Source organism: Balaenoptera ricei, chromosome 12 (assembly GCF_028023285.1).
Source record: "Balaenoptera ricei isolate mBalRic1 chromosome 12, mBalRic1.hap2, whole genome shotgun sequence".
In the NCBI taxonomy this organism is placed as follows: Eukaryota; Metazoa; Chordata; class Mammalia; order Artiodactyla; family Balaenopteridae; genus Balaenoptera; species Balaenoptera ricei.
Genome location: NC_082650.1, coordinates 30,106,661 through 30,120,527, shown reverse-complemented (window position 1 = coordinate 30,120,527; position 13,867 = coordinate 30,106,661). Strand labels below are relative to the sequence as shown.

Genomic DNA, 13,867 nt, shown 5'->3' with positions numbered 1-13,867 from the left:
CTCTAGGTTCTAGCTTTGCACCATCATCTACTATTTATGCAAATAATTCAGTTTCCAATTCAACGAACTTCAGTGGTTCACAACAGGTATAGTAGCTTTTTGTGTTTATGCTTTTATATATGTTTCAGATTTTTGAAGAATAGTATCAGGTTAGTAAGATTTATGTATTTAAAATTAAGATGGCATTTCAGGGTAGTAAAAATTAGCTATCTGGAATTCTTTGGATTTGTGTAATTCTGGATGTTTCAGTTTTCCTGATTGCTAAAGTTTTGCCCTTTAAACATTTAAGCCATGATTGTTTTAGTCATTTGACAGGAAATTACAGAATCTATTGCATATTTTCCTATTATCTTAAGCTATACTAAACATAATTTTATTTTTTCTTGATAAAACAGTTATTATGAAAATTCATAAGTTGAACTATAATCAATAATCAGATTATGATGTAGACTATAAAACACTCTTGGTCCAAAACCAAATCATTTGTTCCTAAACAAAATATCTCTCAAATTACTACTGGCTTTTATTTTTTAGTTCTATGATTTTTTTTTTTTTTGATAACTGTTAAATTCCTACTCTCCTGACAGCTGTAATTTTTTGCTTTTGTCACCCACTATACGTGCTCCTAGAATTCCTTAGTCCTCATAGTGATGTTTGCTTAATATTTTTGTGTGTTTTGAAACCTGCGATTGTTTTTAGAATCGTGTTACAATTATGTGTGGAGCAAGCGTGGCTGTGCCTGAATGAGTGAGTTAGCATGGAACGACATGAATTTGTGATATATTCAGAAAGTTTTGTCCCTATTTCCTGCTTCTCAGTCATGTTCAGAGTAGCAGAGGTGGAAGGGTAGCTGATTTCATGGGTAAGCAATACACTATTTAACATGATCGCTGGACTTCTGTACATTCTAAAATATAAGTTACTGAATAAGTGTTTGCTCTTTGGATTTACTGAAGGAATTATATTAATTGCCTTCTCCTTTCAATTTATATTAAGGTAACAAGAGGCAAAGAGGAAAATTTGATGATTAAAGAGTGGAATAATAATATTTTTGACAGGATTAAACTGTATAATTTGGCATTAGTTTGAAAAATGGTTTCTTAAAACAGTAAACATCAAAGTCAGTATGCATATTTTATTATAAAAAATTGAGAATTTTTGATAATCCAGGTAGCTTAATTTCACTCGCTCGTATTTATTAATACAGTAAACATTTATTGAGCACCTGTTAGCCATTAGATTTTTTGACTGTGCATTGGAGATTCGAAGTCGGTGTTCCCTGCTCTCTGGAAGGATGCAATCCTCCTGAAGACACAGACATGAAAATAATATGGACAGGGAGTGGAATATTTGGAATATAATAATAGAAACATACACTAGGCAGAGTGGTAGCGTAAGGGAAAGACTGCTTTGTTCTTTGTTGGGGGGATTAAAAAACTGATTAATAAGGAGAAGAAAATTTATTGACAAACAGTTTTATATCATAAAATACATCCAGTACTAGCAGTATATTTAATTCAGTGGCCCCAATATAATGTGTAATCTGTATTTTGGACCATGGTCTGAAGACTAATTTATTCTTTTAACAAATACTCACTGAGTACCTACTAGATATTAGGAACTGGTCTGTATCCTGGGGAGCTGAAGGTGGGAGCAAGGTGAATGGAACCTGTTTCTTGCTTCAGGGAGCTTTCTGTCTACTGAGAAAAGCAGACAATAAGCCAGTAAACACCTGAGTAAACATAGAATTGGAAAACATGAAGAGAGAGAACAGGGTCCTATTAAAAATGTTCTGAGAAGGCTAATTTTGAGTAAGGGGGATTTTGTGGAAGGCTTCTCCATGGAAATGACATTTAGGCCAAGTCTTCCAAAAGTTAGGTGAAGAATGAGGGCAAGGGTTTTCAGGCATAGAAAGCAGCATGTATCACATCCCTGAGGGCTGAAAATCTTGGGGTGTCAGTGAACTCAAAGAAGGCTGGAGGTTAGTTTACACCTGAGGGGCAGATGGGGAAACATCCATTTATGGAGGAAGTCTGCGTCCTGCTCGTGTAGGGCCCCGTGGCTTGTAATAAGGAAATTCAATTCTATTCCAAGCCCAAAGGGAAGCTGTTAAAGAATTTTTTAGCAGGAGAATAGCATCATGTAATTTATTTTTTGAAAAATATTACTCTGGCTTCAGAGACTTTGGAAAAAGCCGAAAATGGAAATGAGGAGAACAGTTAGAAAACTGGTACATTGGCTACAACAGGCAGTGAAGGTAGCTTGGACAAGGTGATAAGAGTGGAAATGAAGAGTAGGGGGAATCTTTGAGATATGTTTGAGTGCAAAAAGACACTATAATCACTGGCAGCTGGTAGACTGGACCTTTCCAGTGAGTAACTTCATCTTCCTCTCCGGTCACTGGCAGCGCAGTGGAGAGCTTCCCACACAGATAGATGCTCTCTGTGATGCTCACAGAGTCAGGCTCTCTGGCTTCCAGTCTGAGCCCTGAAACTTGCTGTCTGACTTTGGGCAAATCACTTTAAACATTCTGTGCCTTTATCCCTTTACTTCAGTGTAAAATAGAGATAGTAATAATACTGCATAGGAGGTTGTGAGGATTCAATGAGTAAATCTCCTAAAGGCCTTAGAGGAGTGCCTGACACAAAATAAAGCACTGTGTTAATATTTGTGATCCATGTTTTACTCTGAGAAAAATACGTTACTAGGAACTTTGTCCAAATACTGCCAAGAGTTTACTGGGGGTTTTTTTGTTGTTTTTTTTTTTTTTTTTTTGACTCTCAGGTAATAGTAGGGAACATCAGATCCTGAAATTAACAGACAAATAGAATTTTCATTTTCTGCCATACTGCTTAACCCTTTCTGATGATACGTATACTTGCTTATACATATATTTACGAACGCAGAGAATTTCCTCTTTTGGAAACCACATCAACCGTGGATCTTTGTTTCCCTTAGAAACGTGCTTTAGGGAATCTTCATCCTGACCAAGGATTTGTCATCACCGATAACAATTTGGGCTAAAACATGTCAGATATATTAAACACCAATTATTGCCACAAATACTTCTTCCTTATCTTAATATGTAAAAGGATTTTGAAGGATTATTTACATCATTTTAAGATTATTAAAAATTTTTTTAATAAAAAGCAGGTGAAAGGAATTGACCCAATGGCTTTCTTTTTTCTCTAACAAATGATGCAAACTAAATATTTGAAAACCTCATGAAAGACTTTAGGCCAAGGCCTCAGGTGGCATGTAGCCTATGAGAAACTGGGTAAGAATATCTTTTATTGATTTTCTTTTCTCTACTGTTTACCTCCTGCCAAGAAAACAAAATTATCGAGGGTAGCCTAAAAAGGGAACAAAAATCACAATAATGCAGCCCAAGGTCTGTATGGAAGCGGGGGGAGGGGCACACCTCCTCCTTGCTGGTGATATTAGAAGATGAGAATGAATGCTGTGAATACAAACATCTCCTTCTCTCCTCTTCAAGTGCATAAGACCTGAGGATGTACATCCTTGGAAATGTAATTCTGGGGGGAAAGTGATGCATATACAACCTTTAAACAGATTAAAATTTGTGTACTGGACCTGGTTTGCAAAACCCGCAAGGTATTTCATTACTATGTGCGTGTAGAAGATGCCCACAGAATGGTCTCTGCTTATTAGGATCACCTCATAGCTGTGGACTCCAGAACCAGTGGAGCCAGATACTAATCTTTCCATTGCCATTGTGATTGCTTTTCTTTGGAGTATACTAGAGGGTAATCTGTCTTTCAAACACACACACATGTCAATTATTATTTCAGGATTATCCATCCTACACAGCCTTTGGCCAAAACCAGTATGCACAGTATTACTCTGCATCAACATATGGAGCATATATGACATCAAATAACACAGCTGATGGCACGTCCTCCTCGACCTCAACCTACCAGTTGCAGGAATCTCTCACAGGACTGACTAGCCAACCAGGTACAGATCTTCATCCAGGTGAAATACTTTTTATATGTTTTGCTGTATCTAATCATATGGAGAAAATGGGCATTTTAAAAACAAGGCTGAAAGCTTCCAGATAATTATGCTGATGTTTAATCTGTGCTAGTACCACTGATTTAGGTGAGGCTTTTCTGGCATTCCAGACACCTTTCTTTTAGATGTGGGATAGTTAGGAGATTTTAATATCAAATGACAGAATACATATGAATATGGAGATAAAAGGTAAGTGGATCTTTTGCCAGACTAATTATTTCGTGGAGATCTTGACAACATAGAAAAGTTGAAATATTATCTTCTTTGGGTAAAACTGATAATATTTCCTTTATGCTTGAGAAACTGTATAACTTTTTCACCTTACGAGTAATCAGTAGCCCCAGCCAGTGAACATTTCCCGCATTCCTAGGATTTTTAGGATCATTGGTAGGTAGTTTAATATCTTTGTCTGATCAACACATATTTAAAATCCATCGTAGTCTTCATTGCCAGAAGCTTGTCTGTATTCTTATTAGAATTGTATTTACTGACACATATTTAACACAGCCGAAGAACTTAAAGTTAAAAGCAAGTTTAACAGAGATTCATTGTAATCCCAATCAAAATTCCAGCACGACCTTTCAGAGAAATTATCAAGATGATTCTAAAATTACAAGGAAAGACAAAGGAACTAGAAGAGCCAAATAATTTTGAAAAATAAGAACAAAGTTTGAGGACTCACATTGCCTGATTTCAAAATTTATAAAATATAGTAATCAAGAATGTTTGGTATTGGCAAAAATGTTAGATACATAGAGCAATGGAATAGAATAAAGAGTCCAGAAATATATATATTTCTGGATATATTTAGTATATGTTGTATATATTATATACAACATATACAATGATACAACATATACTAAAAGTTTGGTTTTTGACAAAGGTGCAAAGGCAATTAGAGAGAATGAATTGTTTTTCAGAAAATGGTGCTGGAACCACTGACATCCATATGCAAAACAAAACAAAACATAAAACAGAATCTTGACTTGTAACTCATACCATATACAAAACATGTTAAAACTAAAACCTCTAGAAGAAAACATGGAGAAACTCTTTGTGGCCTTGGGTTACATAAAAATTTAATAGATATCACGCTAAAAACACAATCCATAAAAGAAAAGAAAAGCTAAATTAGACTTCATAAAACAAAGAACTTCTGCTCTTCAAAAGACACCATCACAAGAATAGAAAGACACGCCACAGATTGGGAAAAAATACTTGCAAAACACATATCTGATAAAGCACTTGTATCCAGAATATATAAAGAACTATCAAAACTCAATAAGAAAATCAAAGTTAAGAAATTTTTTTGTTTTTGTAAATACCATTTAGTATGTTCAAGAATATTTTTCTGACTTCCAGTTATTTGCAAGATCCAAACTCATCTCTGCTTCTTTTTTGTCCTGCTTTGGAAGGGCAAGAAAATAGGGACACATGGCCACAATACTGTAAATTCTTTCTAACTGGACCAGTGGTTCCAAGAAGACAAAAAGCCCATTAAACAATTATTTATTGAGTGCCTGTTAGGTACCAGGCACTGCTGGTATTTCAGCAGTGAATATGCTCTCTGCATACATTTAGCTTCATTTAGCTTCCATTTAACAAGCAAGACAAAGATCAAGCAAATAATTAAAATAGTATGAATGTTGAGAAAAGGAAAATGCTAGATAATGTGGGGAATATTCACGAGAAAACTAATTTGAACATGAAGAAGTGACAATGAAACATACTTTAAGCGACAGCTAAAATGCAATTATATTCATGAAATGGCAACATTCTTTCTTTTTGGTTCACTGTTATATATAGGGTGAATAAACAACAAGGTCCTACTGTATAGCACAGGGAACTATATTCAGTATCCTGTGATAAACCAATAATGGAAGAGAATATTTAAAAAAAGAATCTCAAAATATTGGCTCTAATCTAACTATGGACCGAAGGGAAAATTGTTAATAGGTGTACTAGACTTTGATGCCCCTACTATCAGTTTCTTTCCCCTTATCTTCTTTTTAGACCCTCCCTCCTGTAAACACATAGCCCCTTTGAACCTCTAGTCCTCATTCCCTCTTTTTAGGCTTTCCACCTAACCTCCTCCTCTCTTAGCAGCCATATCCTATGTAGGGCCAGGATGAAGGGAAGGCAAGAGCTGCCTGGGGTGCAGAATGTAAGGGGGAGTTCATTCTCACGGCCCTTAAATTTTGTACCCTTGGCACACTGCTTGCCTTAACTTCCGCCCAGCCTAAATCCCATGTTCCAATTCTGTCCTGATCCTCTTTGAGTAAACACTTACATTTCATTAAGAATCTTATCTTAATTTAAAGAATGAGTGATTTCAGAATCCTTGCTTACAAGTGGTGGAAGCACTTTAGGTGGGGAGATATTTGATGTCCTCGTCACACTGTGAAAGGTGTTTCTCACTGGTGAATGCACGGGGAAAACAAAGTAGAATGACTGTGTTCAGAAGCAAAACCACAGACTAAATATTTGATCATCGAGATATCAGAGACCGAGTGATAGGACTGGCAAAGTGTTTTGGAATTTACTAGAATTGAGCTACCAGGAATGAAAACCATTCAAATACCCAAAAATGGTTTATGCTGGGTAGAACTTTGGGTGGCAGATTGGTTTTAATCTAATTTCAATATGACCACAAGAGTTTCTATGCAGAAAAGACACAGATGGGTACTCTCTATTAGCTAAAGAATAATTTTCAGAATAACTATTTTATTTGCATTAAAAATACTAAATGCAGGGCTTCCTTGGTGGCGCAGTGGTTGAGACTCTGCCTGCCAATGCAGGGGACACGGGTTCGAGCCCTGGTCTGGGAAGATCCCACATGCCGCGGAGCAACTAGGCCCGTGAGCCACAACTACTGAGCCTGCGCGTCTGGAGCCTGTGCTCCGCAACAAGAGAGGCCGCGACAGTGAGAGGCCCGCGCACCGCGATGAAGAGTGGCCCCCGCTCGCCACAGCTAAAGAGAGCCCTCGCACAGAAACGAAGACCCAACACAGCCAAAACAAAAAAACAAAAAAAAAACTAAATGCAGACATGTAGATATTCTGAGTATGTGACTTTGAATGTAACACATTCATATGTGACATTCTCGTATTCAGTATCAGAATGCTGCAATTTCTTCAGCTTTCCACTGGTTGCTAATACCAACGAATATAGTTTGACATAATTGTCAGATCTTACGAGACTTTCCATTGAATTGAAAGAAGAAATTATTTCTACTTGTACCCATAGTATTCTCTCAACCAAAATCATAACAATACACGTGTCTACATCTTTAAGGAATTCTGTGACCTCAGACCTTCAGTCAAGGTAGTTTTAAGTTTGATTTTGCCTTTGCAGATCTGGCATGCATCCAAAAAGTAAACAAGTTCATAACTATGGGATTTTTCTTTATTATTGATGAAATTTGAGGTATTTTGTTTAAAGGTACAGAGAGTATTTTCCACTGACTGGCTCTGCGTTTGGACTTAAAGCAGAGACCTAACAGTTAAATCCACAGTTTGTCATAAATCATTCACTGTTGACTTCTCCTGTGTTTAAAATGGAAACATACTTTATGTTCTATAAGAGACAGCTGGTTGCTCTGATTTAGCGATAAATCTAATGAAATAAAGTTGGATGTAAATATCCAAAACTTAGAAGGTGCAGTTATTCATTACGGTACTGATTAAAAGATAATTATTCAGTCATGTATAGTGTTAGCCCAGGAAAAAGCCTAGGGCAATGGGTAATGACTGATTTTATTTGGAAATTACAAATAGCATTCAGTCATTTATTTTACCTTATTAGGTAATTTGACAATGTATTTAAAGAAACATTACCATGCTGATTAAGAACAGATATTTTAGTTCATTATCTTTGAAAAGATCTTTCTTTGCCCTTAACATAAAGGTTATCTTAGGTATATTATATTTTTGATTCACATTCAGAATGTTTGATGACTGATAGCACATTAAGCTTAGTGATATTTTTATAGCTCCTTTTTAAAATTTTAAACATCTTTAAAATTAAAAATAACTAGCAATTTGTAACAATATTCTGTAGTCTGAGACCTTGGCAAACATTTCAGATACATTAGCTAATTAAACTTTACAAGTGTTGCAGAAAAGTAAAGGATATGGTAAGATCACTCTTTGAAAAGAAGCCAGTTTCTTAGGCAGAACTCAGTAGACTTTCTAGGCTTCATGGCATTTCACATGAGGACAGGAAGGAAAGCAAAGTACTAATTCATTTCATTGAAGGCAACAAGAGGACTTAAACGGAAAGGACTGACCACATTTAACTTCTCTGCCAATTTGCATTTTCCCTACCTGCAGCATTACTGTACCCTCGTGCAATTACCTGAGTGAAATTGACAGAGGCACTGGAATTAACATCTTTCTCCTTTTAAAAACAAATGTCAACAAATGTTTAATGACCAGTTGAGCTCAAGTTCCTGATTTTACCCTTTATCAGAAGAAAGACTAGAACCTTCAAAAGATATGGGTCAGTTCATTTCCATCTGGGTAGTTGCTGTAGGAGCCCAAATACAGCACATGCCCTCTTTAGGACCTGCTCTTTTACTTTGATGTTCTTCAGATGAATTCTTTGGCCCTCACTCTCACAGAAATTGTGTAAAGTCTGTGTAACTCTTTTGATTAGTAGAAACAGATATACATTTGACCTTTTTGTAACCTGAACAGACTTGGTGCTATTTGGGAGAGGAAGTATTACCTAGTGGTTAAAGCGGGAGTTCCGGAACGATATCAACATTTCACATACAGGCTATTTCATCTTGGTTAGTTAATTGAGTCCCACATGTCTCCAGTCCTCCCGTTATTAAAAGAGGTTAATAAAGGACCAAATTCACTGGGTAGAAGTGAAGTTTAAGTCATATATATGTGTGTGTGTAAAGAACATTTCACAGTGAAGAGCTCTGACAAATCAATAAGAAAAAGATAACCCATTTTTTTTAATTAGTCAGATTTAAACAGTTACTTCATAAAAAGTAGATACCAAATGAGTAAGAAACAAAGTATTCCACATCATTACTCATCAAGAAAATGCTAATTAAAACTACAATAAGATACTACCAACCCCTACAATCGCTAATATAAAAAAGACTAGCAATACCAAGTATTGGCGAGGATGTAGAGCAACTAGAACTCTCATTGCTAGTAAGAGAGTTAATTAATACAACAACTTTGGAAAAAAGTGCTCAGTGTCTACTGAAGGTAAACATCTGCCTTCCATTTGACCCAGCAGTCCCTCTGCCAGGTGTATACATATAAGCATATGCTTAGTATATACATATAGGGATATGCTAGGTATATACATATAGGGATATGCTAGGAAGGGGAGCTTATGTACACAGATATAAACAAGAATGTTTGTAACAGCTTTATTCATAGTTGCCTAAAACTACAAATAACGCAAATGTTCATCAACAGAATGTATAGAGCATAGTATACATATGTCATGAAGTTCCAGCCACATTAAGGAAAAAACAAACAACTGCTCCAGGCTACAATGTGAGTGAATCTCAGACATAATGAGCAGTGACTCTAGCCAAACACATATTCCAATAAGCTTATTGAGACCCAGACACTTCCTATGACCAGTCTTTTCCCTTCCTCCTTCTACTATTTTCACTCCCTTGTTGTGACAGCTGCTGACTTCCAGTTCATTCGAGTATCTGAGTTGTTCCTGCCAAACCCCATCTTTATGGATCCAATCAACAATCAACCACCCATAACTGAGCACAGTAACTTTGGGATTTTGCAAGATTTTGTCTTTTCACCTCTTGCACTGTGGCAAGAACAAAGCTGCCTGATGAGAGTTAACTCCTGAAAATTGATCTATAATGGATAGAAAGATAGGTCTTATGGAATGTCAACCAAAAAAAATTTATAAGCTTAATAAATGTGTGTTAATTTGAATCAATATTTTATTTGAAAAAGAACATTTGATTTGCAGGACATAGTAACCTTAGAAAAATTCTCTTATAAAAATAATTGAAAACAGAAAACATTTTGTGTGATATTTTTAAAAAAGTAGATGTGTGTTTAAATACCCAAATCCCCATCTAATGCCTATACAAGTAAGCTGAAACATGATTTACTATGGCACAGGGCTATATTCGGCATCGTAACTAAAGATCCTTTTATTATGCTTTCTTCTCTCATGCATTTGATAGCAGAAACCCATGCAATGAACTGTGCTAGCAATGTTTTAAGAGCAAATAATATTTGGAGCACAGACATTTTTTTTTGATGCTGTCCTGACATGCACAAATGTTTCCCAAAGAAAACATTTGACCATTAGAAATTATTAGAGGTTAGCTATGTAAACACTGTGTACCTTAAACATCTCAGAAAAAATGTTACCTAAGTGTGATCTAGTTTGTTCAGATGTGTTTATTTAGATTAATAACTGCTTGGCTGTCCTCATAATTATTTTACTTTAATTTTTATGATAAAGCATGAGAGTCATAACATCTTTACTTTTAAAAATTGTGTAACTTTAATATAGTTTGCCATTGGACTCTCCTAGACATTTTAACATTATGCATATGATTTAAATTAAACATAAATCAGATTTATCTCAGTAATAAAAAAAAGATAGCTGCTATTACCCAGGCTTTAGTATACAAAGAAACTGAGATTCAGAGAGATTGAGTAAAATGCTTGAAGTCATATAGTAAGTCCAACTCTTGTTACTTGTGAAGTTTTACTGCACCTCGCTGTCGCCTCGGTTGGTTTATCTTAACACCCTCTCCTACCGACTTGCCACTGCTGTGTACTCTCCACCTCATAAGATGCTGCATCACTAGCTTTAGACGTGTCAGACTTTTGGGTATCTGTGGGACATGCAGAACCCAATTAAACATAAAGTCTGAAATTTAAGATTTGACTTGGTATGCTGTATGAGTCATCACGTAGAAAGTGACTGACCTACGAGAGGGTTAGATTGCCCACATGGTGTGGAGTGGGGAAAATGATCAAAGGATGGGAGTACTAAGTACCGGAATGTAAGGAATGGGAGGAGGAAAAGGAGTCCATGTCTCCTAGACAGAGAAGGACTCATGAGAAAGATTCTAAAACATGCAGGGTATCAGCTGCTCATGGTTCTGAGGAGGTGATGTTGAAGAGGATCATACACGGCATAGAGATCCAGGAAGGTAAGGACTGAGTCTATCTATTATTGCATTTGCCATTTAGGTGGTTCTGGGTAAGAGTAGTTTTCTTAGAGTTTTGGTGAACTGAAGCTAGATTATGACAAATCAAATGTCAGGAAGTGGAGACAAATGTGCCGTCCAGTACTGTAGCAGCTGACTTCAGTCTGTACTAGCCCCATTACAAGGGCTTAATAGGCACGTGTGGCTAGTACAGATTGAAGTCAGCTCTAAGTGTCATATACACACAGGATTTCGAAGACTTAGCATGAAAACGAGATTATGTAAAACATGTCATTTTTATACTTATTATATGCTGAAATGATAACGTTTTGGATATATTAGAGCAATTAGCATATAGGAATGAAATTAATTTTACATGTTTCTTTTTACCTTTTTTAATGCAGCTTCTAGACATTTAAAATTATATGCGTGGTTACATTCGTGGCTCACTTTGTATTTCTGTTGGACAGCACTGGTACGCGCTGTTCTTTTAAGACGGGTCCTTTAAAAAGAAAAGATAGCAAGCAGATAGCTTCTAGATAGAAATGCAAGGTCAAAGGGAAGGACTTTTCAACTTGTCTGTGTGCCCCCCGCCCCCAGAAACAGGAGAGGTTGAAGGGAAGGTAAAAGAGAGTTTGAGTAGTCGAGCATGATTCTCTAATAGGTGAGGCGCGGAAGTCATGTTTGCAGGGGGAGGGATGGGATCTCAACCTCAGACATAAGGAGGTGAGAACAGATCTAAATTTAGATAAATACATAGGTGGGGATAGAGATAGGAAGTTGAGGGCATCTAGAGTACAAAAGGTCTTCAGGTTTTTGTTTTTGTTTTTTAATTAATTAATTAATTAATTTATGGCTGTGTTGGGTCTTCGTTTCTGTGTGAGGGCTTTCTCTAGTTGCGGCAAGTGGGGGCCACTCTTCATCGCGGTGCGCGGGCCTCTCACTATCGCGACCTCTCTTGTTGCGGAGCACAGGCTCCAGACGCGCAGGCTCAGCAATTGTGGCTCACGGGCCTAGTCGCTCCACGGCATGTGGGATCTTCCCAGACCAGGGCTCGAACCCGTGTCCCCTGCATTGGCAGGCAGATTCTCAACCACTGCACCACCAGGGAAGCCCGGTCTTCAGGTTTAATAGATCACATAGATCAAAACTAGGAGAAACGTGTGTGACCTGCAAAACTTTTGACTGAATTAGAATTTTGTGTATTTGTGATTATAAATCTTTTTTGTCATAAGGAATTTTCTGTTGTAGAATTTGTTAAAATCATTAATCATGAAGACTCATACCTGATCTAAAAATGAAGTGCTATCCTTGACACAATTCACGTTATTTACAGGAGAGTTTGATACCGTGCAGAGCCCCTCCACACCCATCAAAGATCTTGATGAGAGAACGTGCAGGAGTTCTGGGTCAAAGTCCCGAGGAAGAGGCCGGAAAAGTAATCCCTCCCCGCCTCCCGACAGTGACCTGGAGGTATGCTGACTTCTCCTTAAAAGGTGTAATGTGATGTTTCATTTTATTGAATGATATATTCTATACCGTACAGGTCTGTAAAGTTTCAGACTTAAAAGAAAAAGATATATCATGAAATGAGTGGACCTACTATGAAGTAGGCATTTCACAGCTCTGAAATTGGAGATTTCATCCATTATAATGGCAAAACTAAAAACAATAGCAACTTAAAAATCATAAGGCTTTATGAATTCTCGGCCTGAGATAGTTGCATCTTTTGATCCAAAAGACACAAACAGAAGGCACAGGCAGAAATTGGAAAAATAAAGCCATTGTTTGTGGAGTATTTATCTGACAAGCACTGTCTCTGGGAGTACTAGGGTCATGACAGATGTTTACATGGATCAATAAATTTTAAAAGGTAAAATTAATCTGTATGGAGAAAAAAAGTTGTCATCAGAAAATCAGAAAAATTCCAATCATTTGATACATATGTTAAAATTTTTATACCTGTAAAAATTTCCATGTGTCATTGTTTCCAGTTGGGACAGATCTTTTGAGATATATCCATACTAAGCAGGTTGTTTTTATGATGAAACATCAGAAGAAATTATTCTTAACCATAATGTGTTACTTCTTACACAGCTGCATATTTTAATTGTGAAAAAAAGTTAAATCTCCAGATTTAGTAAAGTCAAGTAATAGCCCTTGTACCTCTTCATAAGAGATCATTTCCTTGATGTGAACAACAGTAGCAGATTCAAATGCCTTCAAGAACCCAGCAGGTGATATGAATGAGTGAACTGGGCTAGGGGGCCAGCAGACTGGGAAGAGTGGGGAGCACTGGCCCCGTCTAAAGGGGCCCCTGCATCACTGCCACATGGACTGCCAGCCACCATTGCCACAAACTGGAAGTTTGTCTACTGCAGTCAGAACCCTGAACTTGGTGTGAAATCTTCTAATCTGGAAATTTTAATCAATAATTTGAAATCGTTCAAAACACTGTGCAGGCCAAACAACCCATCTTATGACTTAATCTGACCCAAGGGTCCACACGTTACAATTTCTATTTAGGGATTGTTCATTGATTCTTTTAAATATTTTTTAAAATATAATTCTTTGCATGAATTACAAAACTTCATGAATTCATGAGACATAAAATTTTATAAGAGCACACTTCTATCATAAAGTCCAAACATGTCTTTTGGG

At 36.8% G+C, this 13,867-nt stretch overlaps 1 protein-coding gene across 20 annotated transcripts in view; it reads left to right on the top strand.

Moving 5' to 3' along the window:
• EYA4 (EYA transcriptional coactivator and phosphatase 4) overlaps positions 1 to 13,867 on the top strand; it is a 293,920-nt gene that overhangs the window by 239,368 nt on the left and 40,685 nt on the right. For 16 of the 20 annotated variants that reach the window (XM_059941173.1, XM_059941171.1, XM_059941172.1 and 13 more), the window contains 3 exons: positions 7 to 86; positions 3,813 to 3,996; positions 12,543 to 12,679. In XM_059941173.1, the coding sequence (XP_059797156.1) occupies positions 7 to 86; positions 3,813 to 3,996; positions 12,543 to 12,679 (401 nt within the window). The remainder of the gene's footprint in view (positions 1 to 6; positions 87 to 3,812; positions 3,997 to 12,542; positions 12,680 to 13,867) is intronic. The other 4 variants (XM_059941175.1, XM_059941182.1, XM_059941174.1 and 1 more) reach the window with 1 other exon arrangement.